This window comes from Toxotes jaculatrix, chromosome 1 (assembly GCF_017976425.1).
Source record: "Toxotes jaculatrix isolate fToxJac2 chromosome 1, fToxJac2.pri, whole genome shotgun sequence".
Lineage (NCBI taxonomy): Eukaryota > Metazoa > Chordata > Actinopteri > Toxotidae > Toxotes > Toxotes jaculatrix.
The window spans coordinates 13,826,882-13,841,573 of record NC_054394.1 but is presented as its reverse complement, the minus strand read 5'-3'; the positions used below and the strand labels follow the sequence as shown (position 1 = coordinate 13,841,573).

General features: G+C 40.7%; 1 protein-coding gene across 1 annotated transcript in view; it reads right to left on the bottom strand.

Annotated features, from left to right (window-relative positions):
• The window catches only part of kif26ba (kinesin family member 26Ba), a 77,201-nt gene that overhangs the window by 24,739 nt on the left and 37,770 nt on the right, over nt 1-14,692 (bottom strand). Inside the window, exons 6-7 of the mRNA XM_041043486.1 lie at nt 3,474-3,689; nt 2,785-2,878 (exon numbers count right to left, since the gene is read on the bottom strand). Of these exons, the coding sequence (XP_040899420.1) occupies nt 2,785-2,878; nt 3,474-3,689 (310 nt within the window). The remainder of the gene's footprint in view (nt 1-2,784; nt 2,879-3,473; nt 3,690-14,692) is intronic.

Sequence of the window (14,692 nt, the reverse complement as noted above, 5' to 3'; positions counted from 1 at the left end):
GATGGATTTCTCAATTATATAAAAGCGCTTGCAGTATCAAAGCCAGGAGACTCAACTGTATCATCCAACACAATCTTCCTCCTGCACAGAGCTCTCTCTCACCTGGAGAAGCCCGGCAGCACTGTGAGGATCATGTTTTTCGATTTCTCCAGTGCCTTCAATACCATACAGCCGCTGCTCCTGAGGGACAAGCTGGAGCACTCAGGAGTGGATCACCACATCTCGACCTGGATACTGGACTACCTCACCAACCGCCCACAGTATGTGAGGACAAAGGACTGTGAGTCTGACATGGTGGTCAGCAGTACAGGGGCTCCACAGGGAACAGTCTTGGCTCCTTTCCTGTTCACCCTGTACACGGCAGACTTCATGTACAGGACAACCAACTGCCACCTGCAGAAGTTCTCCGATGACTCTGCCATCGTCGGCCTCATCACAGACGACGATGACAGGGAGTACAGAGAACTGATCCAGGACTTCGTGGACTGGTGTCGGCGGAATCACCTCCAGATCAACTCAGGGAAAACCAAGGAGCTGGTGGTGGACTTCCGCAGACGCAGCCACCCCCCTCCAACACCAGTGAACATCCAGGGAACGGACATTGAGAGTGTGGTCTCTTACAGGTACCTGGGTGTTCACCTGAACAATAAACTGGACTGGACTGATAACACTAATGCCCTATACAAGAAGGGTCAGAGCAGGCTCTACCTTCTTAGGAGACTCAGGTCCTTTGGAGTGCAGGGGGCGCTCCTCAGGTCCTTCTTTGACTCTGTTGTGGCATCAGCCGTTTTCTATGGTGTGGTCTGCTGGAGCAGCAGCATCTCTGCGGCGGACAGGAAGAGACTGGACAAACTGATCAGGAAGGCCAGCTCAGTCCTGGGTTGCTCCCTTGACCCAGTGCAGGTGGTGGGAGAGAGGAGGATGGTAGCAAAGTTATCATCAATGATGGTGAATGAGTCCCACCCCATGCAGGACACACTGACTGCACTGAGCAGCTCCTTCAGTGAGAGGCTTCTTCACCCCAAGACAGTGAAGGAGCGTTATCGCAGGTCCTTCCTTCCTGCGGCTGTTAGACTGTACAACCAGCTGTGCTGAGCAAACCACATGCACAAAACCACTTGCACACATACTCTGTTCTGGACTTAATAACTGGTGCTTTATGTGCAGCCTTCTTCTTCTTCTCTTTTCATACTGTTTACTGTTTATAGTATTTATTATTATTGTGTAAATCCTGAGTGTGTTTTTTTTTTTTTTTTTTTTTTTTTTTTTTTTTTTTTTTTTTTTTTCTGCTGCTGTAACAGTGCAATTTCCCCATTGTGGGACTATTAAAGGTTTTATCTATCTATCTATCTATCTATCTAATCACACACTGACAATTGGAGGTCTGCTTTGGGGGCGTGTTAGGCATATTGGTTCCAGTCATAGTCATATTATACAGTATGAATCATCATGATGAATCATGACACAGCACGCCTTTTTAATGTGTCAATATTTGACAGCTGATTGAAAACATGTAAACATGCTGAGATGCAAAACTCTGATCTAGACAGGCGGTCTGATGTGTACGCCATGTTGGGCTTGGGTTTTGGGAGACTTGTGGTGATTATATGTGCATCTGTGTGTTTGATCTGTCTTAGGTGGGCAGGTTCTGCTCTCTGCCCACTCTTTAGTTTTCTTGTTTGCATGTGTCAGAGCCTAAAAAAACAAGGTTTAGTACAATTTGGGTCTTATTTTCGTATTTCATATTTACACTCTTATTCCTGTGCTTATCGTGCTTGCCATAGTTTAATGCACTTGTGGTTTTCCTGTGCAATGAGGGATTATTACCAACATTATGGGTGTGTTTATTGCATTTTTTAATGCCTCTTTATTGGACAGAGTATCAAGCATGTTTTTTGCTCCATTTGACCTTTATTGTAGCAACGTTGCCGTGTTCCCATTTTCGGCAATAACTCTAATGAGTTCAGCGTTATCATAACCAATGGAAAAGAAAGCAAATATTGCAAAACATTTGACCCAAGTTGTAAAAAAAAAAAAAAAAAAAAAATACAGAAATATTCTTTAACTGAACACAGCCTCAAGAGATAGACCAAAACTGTTACACATTTTTAAACGAGTTTACTTTTACTACCGATTTGGCAAGAGACGAATTCCCTGCAGCACAACAAGGAAACACAGTGGTTTGCATGTTGGTTTATACATAAAACTTCATTACTGTTTGATCCAGTAAATGGCTCAACCATTAACACAGAAGTGTTCCCTGCTGAACTGTAGCATTTTAACTCTCTGCCAGCAGTTCAAGGGGACTTAGAAACTCCAACTGGATGTATGAAGATCACAAGCCAAAAAGGATAATGCTGCTTGCATGTACAGGGATAAACACAACAGGGGTTGACCCAGAGTTGAAGAACATGTCGGTATGTGAATGTGTGTGTGTGTGGTGGGTCTTTGTTCCACTGCATGTGTATGGGTTCAGACATGTTGCAGTGTGCAGAGAGAGGTCCTGACCCTTTTTAAGACAGCTTCTCTAAAAACCCAGCTTCAGAAGGATTAGAGAGAGACAGAGGGGGGAAGACAGAAACGCAGACAGAGCAGACTGAGAATGGTTTCAGCTTCAGTAGACACAAATCCTCTTCTTTCCCTCTCTTGATAGATGAGGGCCAGTGGGGAGAGAGCCAAGCGAAAGACTGACACACTGATGGTCAGACATACACGCTAAAGATGATTCACAAGTTGCACACTCTCCGATTTTGTTGCCTGTGTGCATGTGTGTGTGAGCGTTACCCAGCTTGGAGTGTCCAAAGCAGAAGACACAGCCATCTGCTCCATTCACCACCGACTGAATCACCTCGGCAACCGTTCCCGCACACACCTCCGCCTAGCAACGGGAAGAGAGAGAGAGAGAGAGAGAGAAATGAAGAGAGATGTTGGAAAAGGGTAAAAAAAACATATAGCTACACATAATCCACTTGAGAACTGTGCTTTTGTCTTTTAGTATTAGCCATGACTGTCAAATCTAACGAACTGTCTTCATGAAGGGCCATGAAAAGTCTTTACGTCTGTCTGTCTGTCTGTCTGAAGTACAAAAAAAAAAAAGGACATTATGGGGGAGAATGAAAAAACATCCAATTGGTCCAACTTGGGAGCCCTATTCCAAGATAGTTACCCCTATAGCTAGCCTTGTAGTGACACCAGATAAATGAAAATAAGCCTAAATAATCTGTTTCTACTGGCAGTGGCTGAGAGGGGTCTCGGTTTTCACATCTAACTCGGCAAGAAATGAATATGTGTACTTCCCAAAATGTCAAACAGTTTCTTTAATATTGGACTTCACATAGATGCCAGCAATGGAAGTTTTGTCACCAGCTTGTTAACACTTTTTTTCACCACATGAGAAATATTGTAGCTGTGAGAAAATCACGTGTATCAAAATCACGTCAAAGTCCTTTGATTTCTAAAGTGTTTTCTCTTACCTGTGATGCATCAGGAGGGAACGCAGCATCAAATGTGAACATCTTCGGAGGGACCTGATTGGCTCCCGCCCTTTTCTGGGAAACAGCGCTTGGTGTCTGATTGGCTGAAGGGTCCATGATGGTGATCTGTTTCTTCCTGGGATCCACTTTAAGGAAGGAGCTGGACTCGGCTGCATCTGACTGCGACACTGGGCACACACGCACCATCACCTTCACCTGAGGGTAAGACGCACAGATACTTTGATTACTTCTGGTCCAATACTATAGAAAACAGTGACATAGGACTGTGATCAACCGGCACAAGACACACGCATATATATTCACAAAAGCAAATAGCTCTCCAGCTGAAAGTTATAGCAAACTGATGCTTAATAAAAACTCCAGCAATGTCTTTGCATTTCCTCAGAGATCACCTGTCTATGCATGTAGTACTCTGATGTGCTTCTCTGCTAATTAAGTTTTGAGTCTCATGCTGATTACCCATTTCTTTTTCACTTTGCAATGAAAGTTTTTTTTCTGAGAAAACCTTCCCAACTTGAAACTATGAACAGATCTGATATTTCTGAAGGACTGTTGCTAGAAGGCATTTGAACGTATCTGCACCTTAGTTGAGACAAGACTCCCAAAGAGCCACTATATTCAGCTTTTTACTCCTTAAACGAGTATGTACATGCTCTCCCTCTCTCATCACCTTATTCGCTTTAAGTATTTCTCCCTTCCTCCTCCCCTCTCCTCCTTTACCCGTCACTCTTCTGTTATCTTTCTCCCTCTATCCTAAATCCCTTCCTTTTTCTCTCTTCACCTACCCTTTCCACCTTCAGCTCCCTGCCACACATCAAAAGCCTCAAGTGCAGGAATCCTGTTTTAGCCTTCTCTCCTCCTCTCGCTATTCCTTTCCTCCCACTCCTGTCACAAAGTGTTAGCAGCCGCAATTTACCGCATGACAGCTGCTGTTGTTTTCTTTGATATCGGAAGAAGCAAATACGCTGCGTCATCAAATCTGCTCCAGAACATTTTAACATATAAACAACCTTTTCTCTGTTAGTTAAAGATGTTTTAAAGTTTGAAATACTTTCTATTACTTCATTGTTGTTTTCTTTCTCCCACATTAGCTCATCTGGGTGAATTAGTCTTGGTCTCTCTTGCTCTTTTGAAATCTCACTGCCTAGTTCACTCTCTGATCCACTCCATCTGTCTTACTCTTGCCATGTTTGCCACTAAATCTTTCTTCCTGCTACACGCGAAGGCATTATCCAGAAGATTTATACCAGATCCTCCTCTCTGACAATTGGGAGAAAGGCTTGGGTGAAACAGATGATTGGCACAGAGTGTCAGGTACTCTGAGTGCTTTATGATTCAGTCTTAACCACAGCAAATGTTTCATTGACTGATCCGAGGCACCCTGATCATCAGATGTATTTGATATTTACGCTGGAACATTTGATTGATTCTGTGCATGGAGATATTGCTAAAGTATCTGACTCTATTCATCTTTTAGAGTTACACTCTACACTGAAGACAGATTTCTTGCTTTCTGTCATCCTTAATTTCCTTTATACTTTTGCGCATTTCCTTTATAACATTGATTTAAATAGCAGTTGCCATGAGATGTTTCCATGTTGTTGAATTGATGCATGCGAGAATCATGTCTCAATCCAGGCAGACGCTTTTTATTCCATTATTGATCCAATTTGCCTTCAGTTCTTCAGATGCAACAAAATGCTTTTTAGCATTTTAGGTAACATTTTAGAATGCAAAGTGAAAGGAAGGATTTTTTTAAGTTCCTGAGAACTCTGAATTTTAACCACTTCAGGCTTCAAGTTCCTGCAGGACTATTTGGTCAAAAGGCTTATTATTTGCTAGGGTAGTTACTATAATTTTTTTTCTCATAAAATCTCTTCATCTTAGAAAACAGTTCTGAGTGATGTGTTTTGCACTTCTTGTTGCTCCTAGTTGCTTTGTCATATTTCATACTATATTCTTTCAAACATAGAAATCCAACACTATTATTATGGAAATGTAAATCAAAAGCCAGGCAGAGTCAAAACCCTGAAAGCACATGTAGGTATGCAAAGTAAAAATGTAAAAACAAGGATGCAGCAACCTCGGCTTCTATAGAATTTGCCCTGTAACATGAATGATGGCCAGACTTTGAAATCCGTATCAGTGGAAGTTCACGGTAAATTGGCTAAAGCTTGGAACACTGAAGGCACAAAACACTGATTTTTTTGAACAAATGCATGACAGATGCAAAGAGCTGAATGTCTACCAAACAGCAAAGCAGCTGACTGTATACAATGTGCAGGCTGACAGGCAGAAGATATGCAATTTCTCATCCTTACATTCTTGATGACAGAAACTGCACAAATGCATCATTAGATTCGGCCTCTGTGAGACTCTGAGTCTCATTTGGGGAGAAATTGCAAGTTCAGTCTGGCCCTCAGTCCTCGAAAAGACACACTCTTGTCTGGATCAAATCTCAAACCCTAAATGAGGGTGCAGTATCTGTACATACCCTGCCTTTCCCCAGTGAATGCTGGGATAGGCGCTACACCTCTAGGCCCTAAAAAGGATAAGTGCAGTGTAGAGAATCAAAAGACAAAGGGATATATGGATAATAGAGTGAGACTACTTAAGTATTTCTGTGAGAATTAAAGTCCTGATAATATATCAAGAGATTAGGAATCAGCAGGATAATCTCAGTCATTCATACTGTTACATTACTAATTGTGTGCTAACTTACTTACAGAGTACATACAGGGTCATACTAAAAAAAAAAATCTGTGAAATCTATTTTTATTTGTGTCATACCATGCGTTTTCAAAACAAGGTGGGAATTTATGTCGTCAGGGCTCAGAGGTGCAGGTTAGATGAAAAAGACTATTGTGTTTATGTGGCTCCTAAGAGGGAAAGAGAGAGAAGGAGAGAGCTGTTGTCTGTTTGTGCTTGTTAGAACAGATGAATCATCGTCTGAAGTGTGATTCTACACTGCGCTTCCAGTTAAACACCACCATGGGATTACGAATCGCACAGTAATCCCAAAACACTCCAAATCCCACTGCACTCTGAGATAGAGCATTCACAGAATAAAACAAATTTAAATTATATATTTTTATTTACCAACCATAACAGATCCATTAGCTGTGAACAGAGATGTGATCTGAAATATATAAAGTTTAAGTCAATGACAAGGAAGAAAACTAATGAAACTAATGACATTTAAGTCTTTGGATCATATAGCATCTGTCAAATGCTGTATGTAAATGTACAGCAGTACATGTTTGAGTTTTTTCTCATGTTTGAGCTTGACTTTATTTCTCAACTAAATTGGATTGTTAATTAATTATCCTCCATTGCATTACTGTGCTGCTAAATAATATCAGTAACATACGTATATGAAGCAATTTTCTGTAAAAGAGATTAAAAAAAAAAAGCTGTGTCCTGTTTGGTACAAATTACTTGCTATTAATTATTTCATTGTCCTGGGGCAAAGAGCCAAAAGCAACAAGAATAAGGTCATGTTATAGAGAATGAATTCACCTTGAATGTTGAGTGTTAAAAAAATAAAAGCATAAAAGCCTGCTGGTTACTAATACATACTGATGAGTGAAGAGCACAAAGGCCAATATCATTCTAAGAGCTCTTACTGTGTTGCTGTTTATGTGCACGCTTCTCTCTCTCTCTCTCTCTCTCTCTCTCTCTCTGCCTGTCACACACACACACACCTGATACAACACATTAATAGGCTTTCCCTTGGTTGCATCATTAAATGACCATGGGCCATTTGAGAGAGTTGGTTCAATAAATTGTGTGAGTGAGTGTGTATGAGAGTGTTTGTGTTAAAGTCCTTGTCAGATCAAGGTAATTGTACGTGTGTAAATATGAAAGTGTATCCATTGATGAGGGTGTGACATAAACTGAGATTCCACCTGAATACACTAAATATGTAACCTTGGTGACCCAGGTAATCTGTGATACTAAGGCTTATTGTCAGGTCAAGGGTTTGTGTTAAAATAAAATCCACTACCCACAGCACTACACATTTACACACACTATTCCATGCTACGCCCTCTCCTGACCCCAATAAAAGAGCCCATCACATCAGTAAGAGCCTGGGGGGGAAGGATTTTACCGATGCACGCTTTACAAGGCGTAACTCATAAAGTCTTCCCCCCCGAGAGCCCATTTCCTCCTCATGTCTGAGAGTGTGAAAGGTAAGAGGGTTGCCACTGTTTGTGTGTGTATATGTGTGTGTGTGAGATTGAGGTATAAATGGGGCTATAATGCTATTCCTTGTCCATTTTTCAAAAATATTAAAGGCGTATGTGAAAAGGCAAGACACATACATGGGGTCATTAACCTCCATTCCCCTTATTTTAAAACTATCAAAGCTCCGTGGTGATGACCACCAAACAAAATCAGGAAAAAAAATGATATCTCAGCAAAATGATTACCGGCTTTAAGGAATGTCATGATCTGACAGAGGTAAGTTTTGGTTTTGTAAGTTTTGGTCTCCAGAAACAAATCAGAACTTCATGTTTCGGTTCTGAACATAGCATCAACACTCAACTGGAAGTGCAAATCTGAGTCAAGCTCAGTGGTATTTGTGTATATTATCAAACCCATACCCACAATACTCTGAGGGCCCTTGGCCTAGTTCCACTGGTGAATCAATACGTGTGGCAGAGTGCTGCAGCCAATATGATATGCAGACACACAAATGCAAGAGGAACACAAAGTTAATAGACTCTTTGTTCTGTCTAATGAAAAATAAGGTGGAGAGAGAAAGAGAGAAGTGTTTGTTTCTGAAAGAAATAAAGGGAAATAATGAGAGCGAGAAACAGGTCAGTAATAACTCTCTGGATACTAACACAGCACTCTCACAATGATCTCATTGTGATTTCACACTCTGTCCATTTCTCCCTTGATCCCTTCCTATCCTTTCACCCTCCTCTCCTCTTTTCCCTCCTCCCTCTATGTGTCCCTCTTTCACAACACGTGTAGACCTCTCCCTTCTTCTGTCTCTCTTTATGTTAGAGAAAAATTGCTCGATATCACCGTCCGCCCACTCCATTCTCTCCCGTCTCTCTTTGTCTCATCTCCATCCTCTCACTGTATAACTTTCTCTCCCTTCCTCAGAGCAAATGACAGGACAAATCACAGCCTCCTCCTATTATCTGTTCTATACTTTCCTCTTTTCTCTCTCACTTCATGCTGCAGTGAATACTGATGCAAGGTGCTGAAGCTGGAAAAAAAAAACAGGAGGGGGGAGAGATGCTAGAGAAGCAAGTTTGTTTGACTTTCTCTGTCTCTGTGTGAATATCTAACTTCTAATTGCATTAAGAACAATGAATATGTATGTTCTGCTGTAATGTGAGTCTAACCGCGTATGATTACTAGTTTTAAAATAGAAATGCATAAGCTGTGCCTGACCTATAGGTCTGCTGATGACGTCTGGAACAGCTTGGGGGGATCATTCCCATGCTAAAGGGTACACGCTGTGACAGATGTGGAGGCAAGGAGCCACGTTTTTTTTTTTTTTCCCTGAGAAACTGTCCTGACCCTTAGTACACTCTCTTGGATATAGAGCTTCCTCCACTTTGTACATCACACTCAGGCACAATGAAGTCTTTGAGCCAATTTAAGTAAAGGAATTCAGCTAAACAGCAACAAACAACCCTGAGCTGAGAGAAGATTGTTCGATAGTTCCTCACAGCAGTGCTTCATTACTATTGGCTAAAAAATCAATGAGAGGCTGAGACTGAGCTCTAATTGGTTCCCAAAGACTGCAGGAACACACATCCATGAAAACACATGTACAGAGAGATAGATACAAATACCATATGGGAATAGCAAGTTCAGGCTTCAGATCAATTCTAATTTTAACCAATTTATTCATTCTAGCTCAGCTCCCAGCCTAAGATCCATGTTGGCTGTTCGCAGTTGGACCTACTGCAGAGATCTTACAACTGTCAGGTTTGAATTTGTGTTCGAATTGTAATTTGACATGGACAAGCCACTGCTTTACCTAAAGGAACTCTCCTGTCCCGGAAATGGTGGAATAACTAAGCATTATAATTGTGGTTAACATATCAACACTGGACAGTCAATGTTATTTGCATATTTGGTCTCAGGTCACTAACAATTTCAAAGCCCTCACTCAAGTATTTAACATTACAGCATAAGGCTGCTGATATTCTTAAATCATTGTCAATTCAGTAAGAATAAATGGACTTAGGCTGAGCGCAACAGACAAGGTATGAAAATCAGTCCTGAGAGACAACCATGTTGGTCTTGGTCTTTTCATTAGATTTGTTGACAATAGGTAAATATCAAAGGTTAGATCAAGCCCAGATCACACATTGCTGTTCATTCCATTGTGAACAATAGTTGAATGATATGTACAATTTGCTAGAAGCACAATATAGTCAGTTAAAAGGAAGCTGAGTATCATTATTGGACTATAAACTCTCTCTGAACACTGTTCTCTCGCTATTCAGCTGCACAGTGCTGATGAGAGAAGATGTGAGTGGATAAACAGTCATCTGAGAGCAGCAGTGAGTACTGTGTAGTAAAGACACAGATATAACTTAATGTAAAAATACATCAGGTATCTGCAGGCTGGAGGAAACTAAAAATTATTTAGTATTAATTTATTAACAATACATAGGTTTATGTAGCATTTTTTGGTTATAATTTCATTGTTAAAAGAACAATAAACAACTTTATTCACTCAGTTGCCAATTCATTTGGTACACCTAGTTAAAACTAATGCAGTCTAATACAACAGTCACTGAATCCTACTTCATAAAAGCTGTAATGTTCACTTTTGTTGAAACTATTTTAGCAAGGTTTTGATTCAACTGTAGGATCGTTTTAGCGGCTGCACAACCAAACTTACAGCCTTGCAGTCACTTAATATTGCGAGGGATAGAAGCATTTGTTGCTATAAATTGATCAGTCAAGAGTAAAATGAATGTTTTGATTGAAGGAGGGAATTACGATTGCTCACCTTGTGTGTCTGTCACCAAACTCAAGTCACATGAAAACTCGAAGGAGTGAGATGTGAGTGTGTGTGTGTGTGTGTGTGTGTGTGTGTGTGTGTGTGTGTGTGTGTGTGTGTGTGTGTGTGTGTGTGTGTGTGTGTGTGTGTATGTGTATGTGTGTATGTGTGTGTGTTTGTGTGTTTGTGTGTGTGTCAGTCACTGACAGCATTAATATTTCAGATACGAGGTGGAACAAAGTGCCTTCTGGATTCCCATAACAGACTCACTGACTCATTTAGATACAAGACACACAGACTCCCAGATAGGCATGAAGACACACAAATGCCCGTGGAAAATGCACTTGCACATGCTCACTCATGACACAGACGCACACAGCTTGTGGCCTGAGAGGGATCGTAGCTGCTATTAAAAATTGATTAGCTGTCATAGTATCATTTTCCCCCAAGGTCAAGTCACAAACTGTGTGTGTGTGTGTGTGTGTGTGTGTGTGTGTGTGTGTGTGTGTGTGTGTGTGTGTGTGTGTGTGTGTGAGATGAAAGAGGTGGAAAAAAAACTCCCACACTCTTTCATTGTCATTCAGATATGGAGAAGAGCAGAGAGGGTAGAGATAAAGGGATGGTACGGCAAGAGATAAGACTTATCCATATATTAGAGAGATGAGGTGAAGATTATTAGGTTATATGAGGAGAAGAGAGGAGAAGAGAGGAGAGGAGAGCAGAAGAGACAAGAAGAGAAGAGACGAGGCAAGACGAGAGGAGAGGAGAGGAGAGATGAGAAGCTCCCCATATTAGCTTTAAATTTTTAAAAATATTTGTCATCCATTTTCAAATGATAAGTTATTCACAGCAACAATGCTGACATACTGACGTTTGCAAGGTGCCAATAACATTTACCAAGTTCATCATTAGTTTAGCACGTTAGCATGGTTACAGTTGATAATTAGCGATAAACACAAAGTAGAGGGTGTTTACAATGAAAAGTGGCTGCACAGCAACATGAAACAGGAAGTTACTGCTGTCTGATGGGGACTTGAATTAGTGGGCTTGGAATTGTTGTCCACCACAGTGGACTGTGTATTCACTGAAACATGAAGAATTATATTTCCTTAATTTCTCAGTCTTACAAGGATTTGTCTATCTCAGCCACTGCTGAACGACACTCACTTTCATGAATGCCATTGCTGAAAAGCCCCGTTTTGGAAGAAATCATGTAAGATACATAGAAAGCAATCAGAAAATAAGATTTCTTTCTTAATTATGTATGAAAATTGTATTGTTCTTATTCAATCACTAAAAAACTTCTTGGCGGCTTCAAAAATGTGTTAAGTCTATAGTTCAGTGTAACTCTACAGTTGGTTTTCTAGATGATAATACATACAGCTAAATTTCCTCGACTGATACACACCTCCCCCTGCAGACAGTGGTCTGAATGGAAGCCTCCCAGCTGGCTGATTTGATTAAAGTGAAATGGAGCTTTCCAACAACATGTAGAAAGGTACCATGCATAGAAATAACAGAGGGGAGTTTGAGATACAGATGCCACTTGGACAGATCCAGTGGGGAATTCTATTTAATTTAACATCCCTAAAGGGAACAAGGCTGTATTCTCACCATCTCTCTCTCTCTCTCTCTCTCTCTCTCTCTCTCTCTCTCTCTCTCTCTCTCTCCCTCCCTCTCTCTCTCTGTAACACACACACACACCCACAGCAGTACATCTGACCTGTGCAGGTTGATTTCCCCTGGCTTTACATGTGATGTCTCAATCTGTTTTCTGCCATATTAACATCAGGGAGAACACTAACCCCCCCCATCACGCTTGCAGACAAGCCCATGTATTCTGCAGGATGTATCGTACACACTTCCACCGGGGGCTTTGCTGCTTCCCTGACATCTTTCATTGTACACTATAATCCTATGAATTTGTGAGCATGCAAGCCTATCTGTGAGTGTGAATGTGCGCAAATGCCATTTCAGCAGGGAGCCGACCCCCACTGCAGGTGACATTTTTACTGGAAAAATGTCACCACAGCCATTTTCTTCCCATATGTTTGTGTGAGTGTGCGTGTGGGTGTGGGTGTGTTTGATTAGGTCTTGGCAAGCTTCAATTGATTTCACAGGAGAGGCTTGTTATGTTCCAAATACCAGAATATCTCCCTGCCTTGGTACCATTTTTCCTCCTTCTTCCAATCCCCGTTTCTTTTCAAACCACAGCAATGACCCCTTATCAGAAACATGTCTAGACTAGTTATACAGGGAATTTATAAATTGGGAATTTCTTTTTAATTTTCCATTTTCCATTTTCTATCACAGCTGATTCAGAATGGGCAGCCTGCCAGCAGGACAACAGGGAGACAAAGTTGGTACATAGCTAAAACAACTGGGCACTTTCAAATCAAAGCTCCAGTAACAGATCACACCAGAATGATGGCTGTGAGGAGTCCACATGACTGTGGAAAGAAGGATGTCTGACAATTGTAATTAAACAGAAGTAGTAGCAGACATTAGTAGACAGTAGGTCGGGCCAGACAAGCTGATTAGTTCTATCACATGATCACAGAGGATCATAGTGGGATGAAACAGAAGCCAGAAATGAAATAATGAGACAAAGAGGGAGACAGAAAGAGTGTGTGGGTGTGGGTGAGAGGTTTTTTTTGTGAATGTGGTTTCATATACATATGTGTTATTTGGGTTGGGTGTGTGTGTAATATAAGAATAATTTGGCTGTTGTGTATGTGACTGCTTGTAAATATGTGAGTGTGAATCTGTCTCCCTGACAACTGAGGAGACATCTGTCACCTCCATATGGACAGAAACTGAGATAGAGACTCAAAGGAGGAACAAAGCAGAAAAATCACAACACATAAAATAATAATGCACACAAAGACAAATAAAATATGGAAGACCTGAACTGAATATGACTCAGAGATTTCAAGATATGGAATATAAATACTGCTCCTGTGAAAGCATAATTTTTCTCACAGTGCATTTTGTTGAAAATAGTAGGAATACAGATTTCTACCCATAGTCACATTTCTGTGCATGATTTGCAGATTTGCAGATTTAATAATTTAATTTACTTTAACATTTATAAATAACTTATTTTCAATATTTGCTATTGTTTGTTTATAACAGACAGTGAAAAGTGGCAGGAAAAAATGGGAAACAAGATCACGATTCAGATCCAAACCACAACATGGTAAATTCATGAAATTTAGATCAAGCAAATAACTCAAAAAAACTGGTGGCTGCAGATTAATTTCATTATATTACTGTATTACACAGATTGTTTTCAAAATGTTTTAAGGTTTTTATGATTAAATGTTTGTTGTCATTCTGGATTAATTTCAATAAGTAACATTTTACTCTATGTCGTTACAAATTTACCTGAAATAACATGAGTGGCTAGCTTTGACCTCTCATCTGGTATTTAATAGAAATGTCACATAGTATTGTCACACGCATGAAAGGACACACAGACAGACAAGAACTCACAGACACAATATGCACACCAAGCTGTGATGCACTCTCCCACTTTCATACTCACACCTATGTGCACATGCACGTGTGTGGGGTCTCTTTTCACTCTGTGTATGGTAATGGACACTGCAGTTTTGATTTTGATATCCATACTCTTACCATATTCTTTTTCTAGCAGTAAGGAAACACACACATTCACATATACAGACACACACACACACACACATACAGTCAGTGAGCCTGGCGCTCAAACTGTGGAGGAGGGGGCACTAAAAACTCATTACATGGACGATCAATATTGCACACACTTGAGAGGCATGACACCCCCCCACCACCACAACGGCTACCCACATCCACAACACACACGTTTCATCAACCACTAGCAACGGTGACAGATGACTTTTGTCAGCCTGAGATGTGTTACCGTGGTAACCATTAGGCTACATTTCGGTACGGTACAGCAGGGGTGACACACACGTACCAGTAGATACACTCAGACAAACTGGCCAAGGTCATGATAAAATGCTACAGATAGAAATACTACAACCAAATCACTTTGATTTGTTATTGTTGTTGATTTAGAGTAAATTCAGTATAATAAATACAGTAAATACAGTATCTCAGTAATAGTCCCCTAATACAGTACAATACCACAGACTGGACTGGTTTAAAGTGATAAAACACTTGGACCTCTGCTGAATCACGTGCTATGGCACAGTTCTGTCTTCAGGCATGT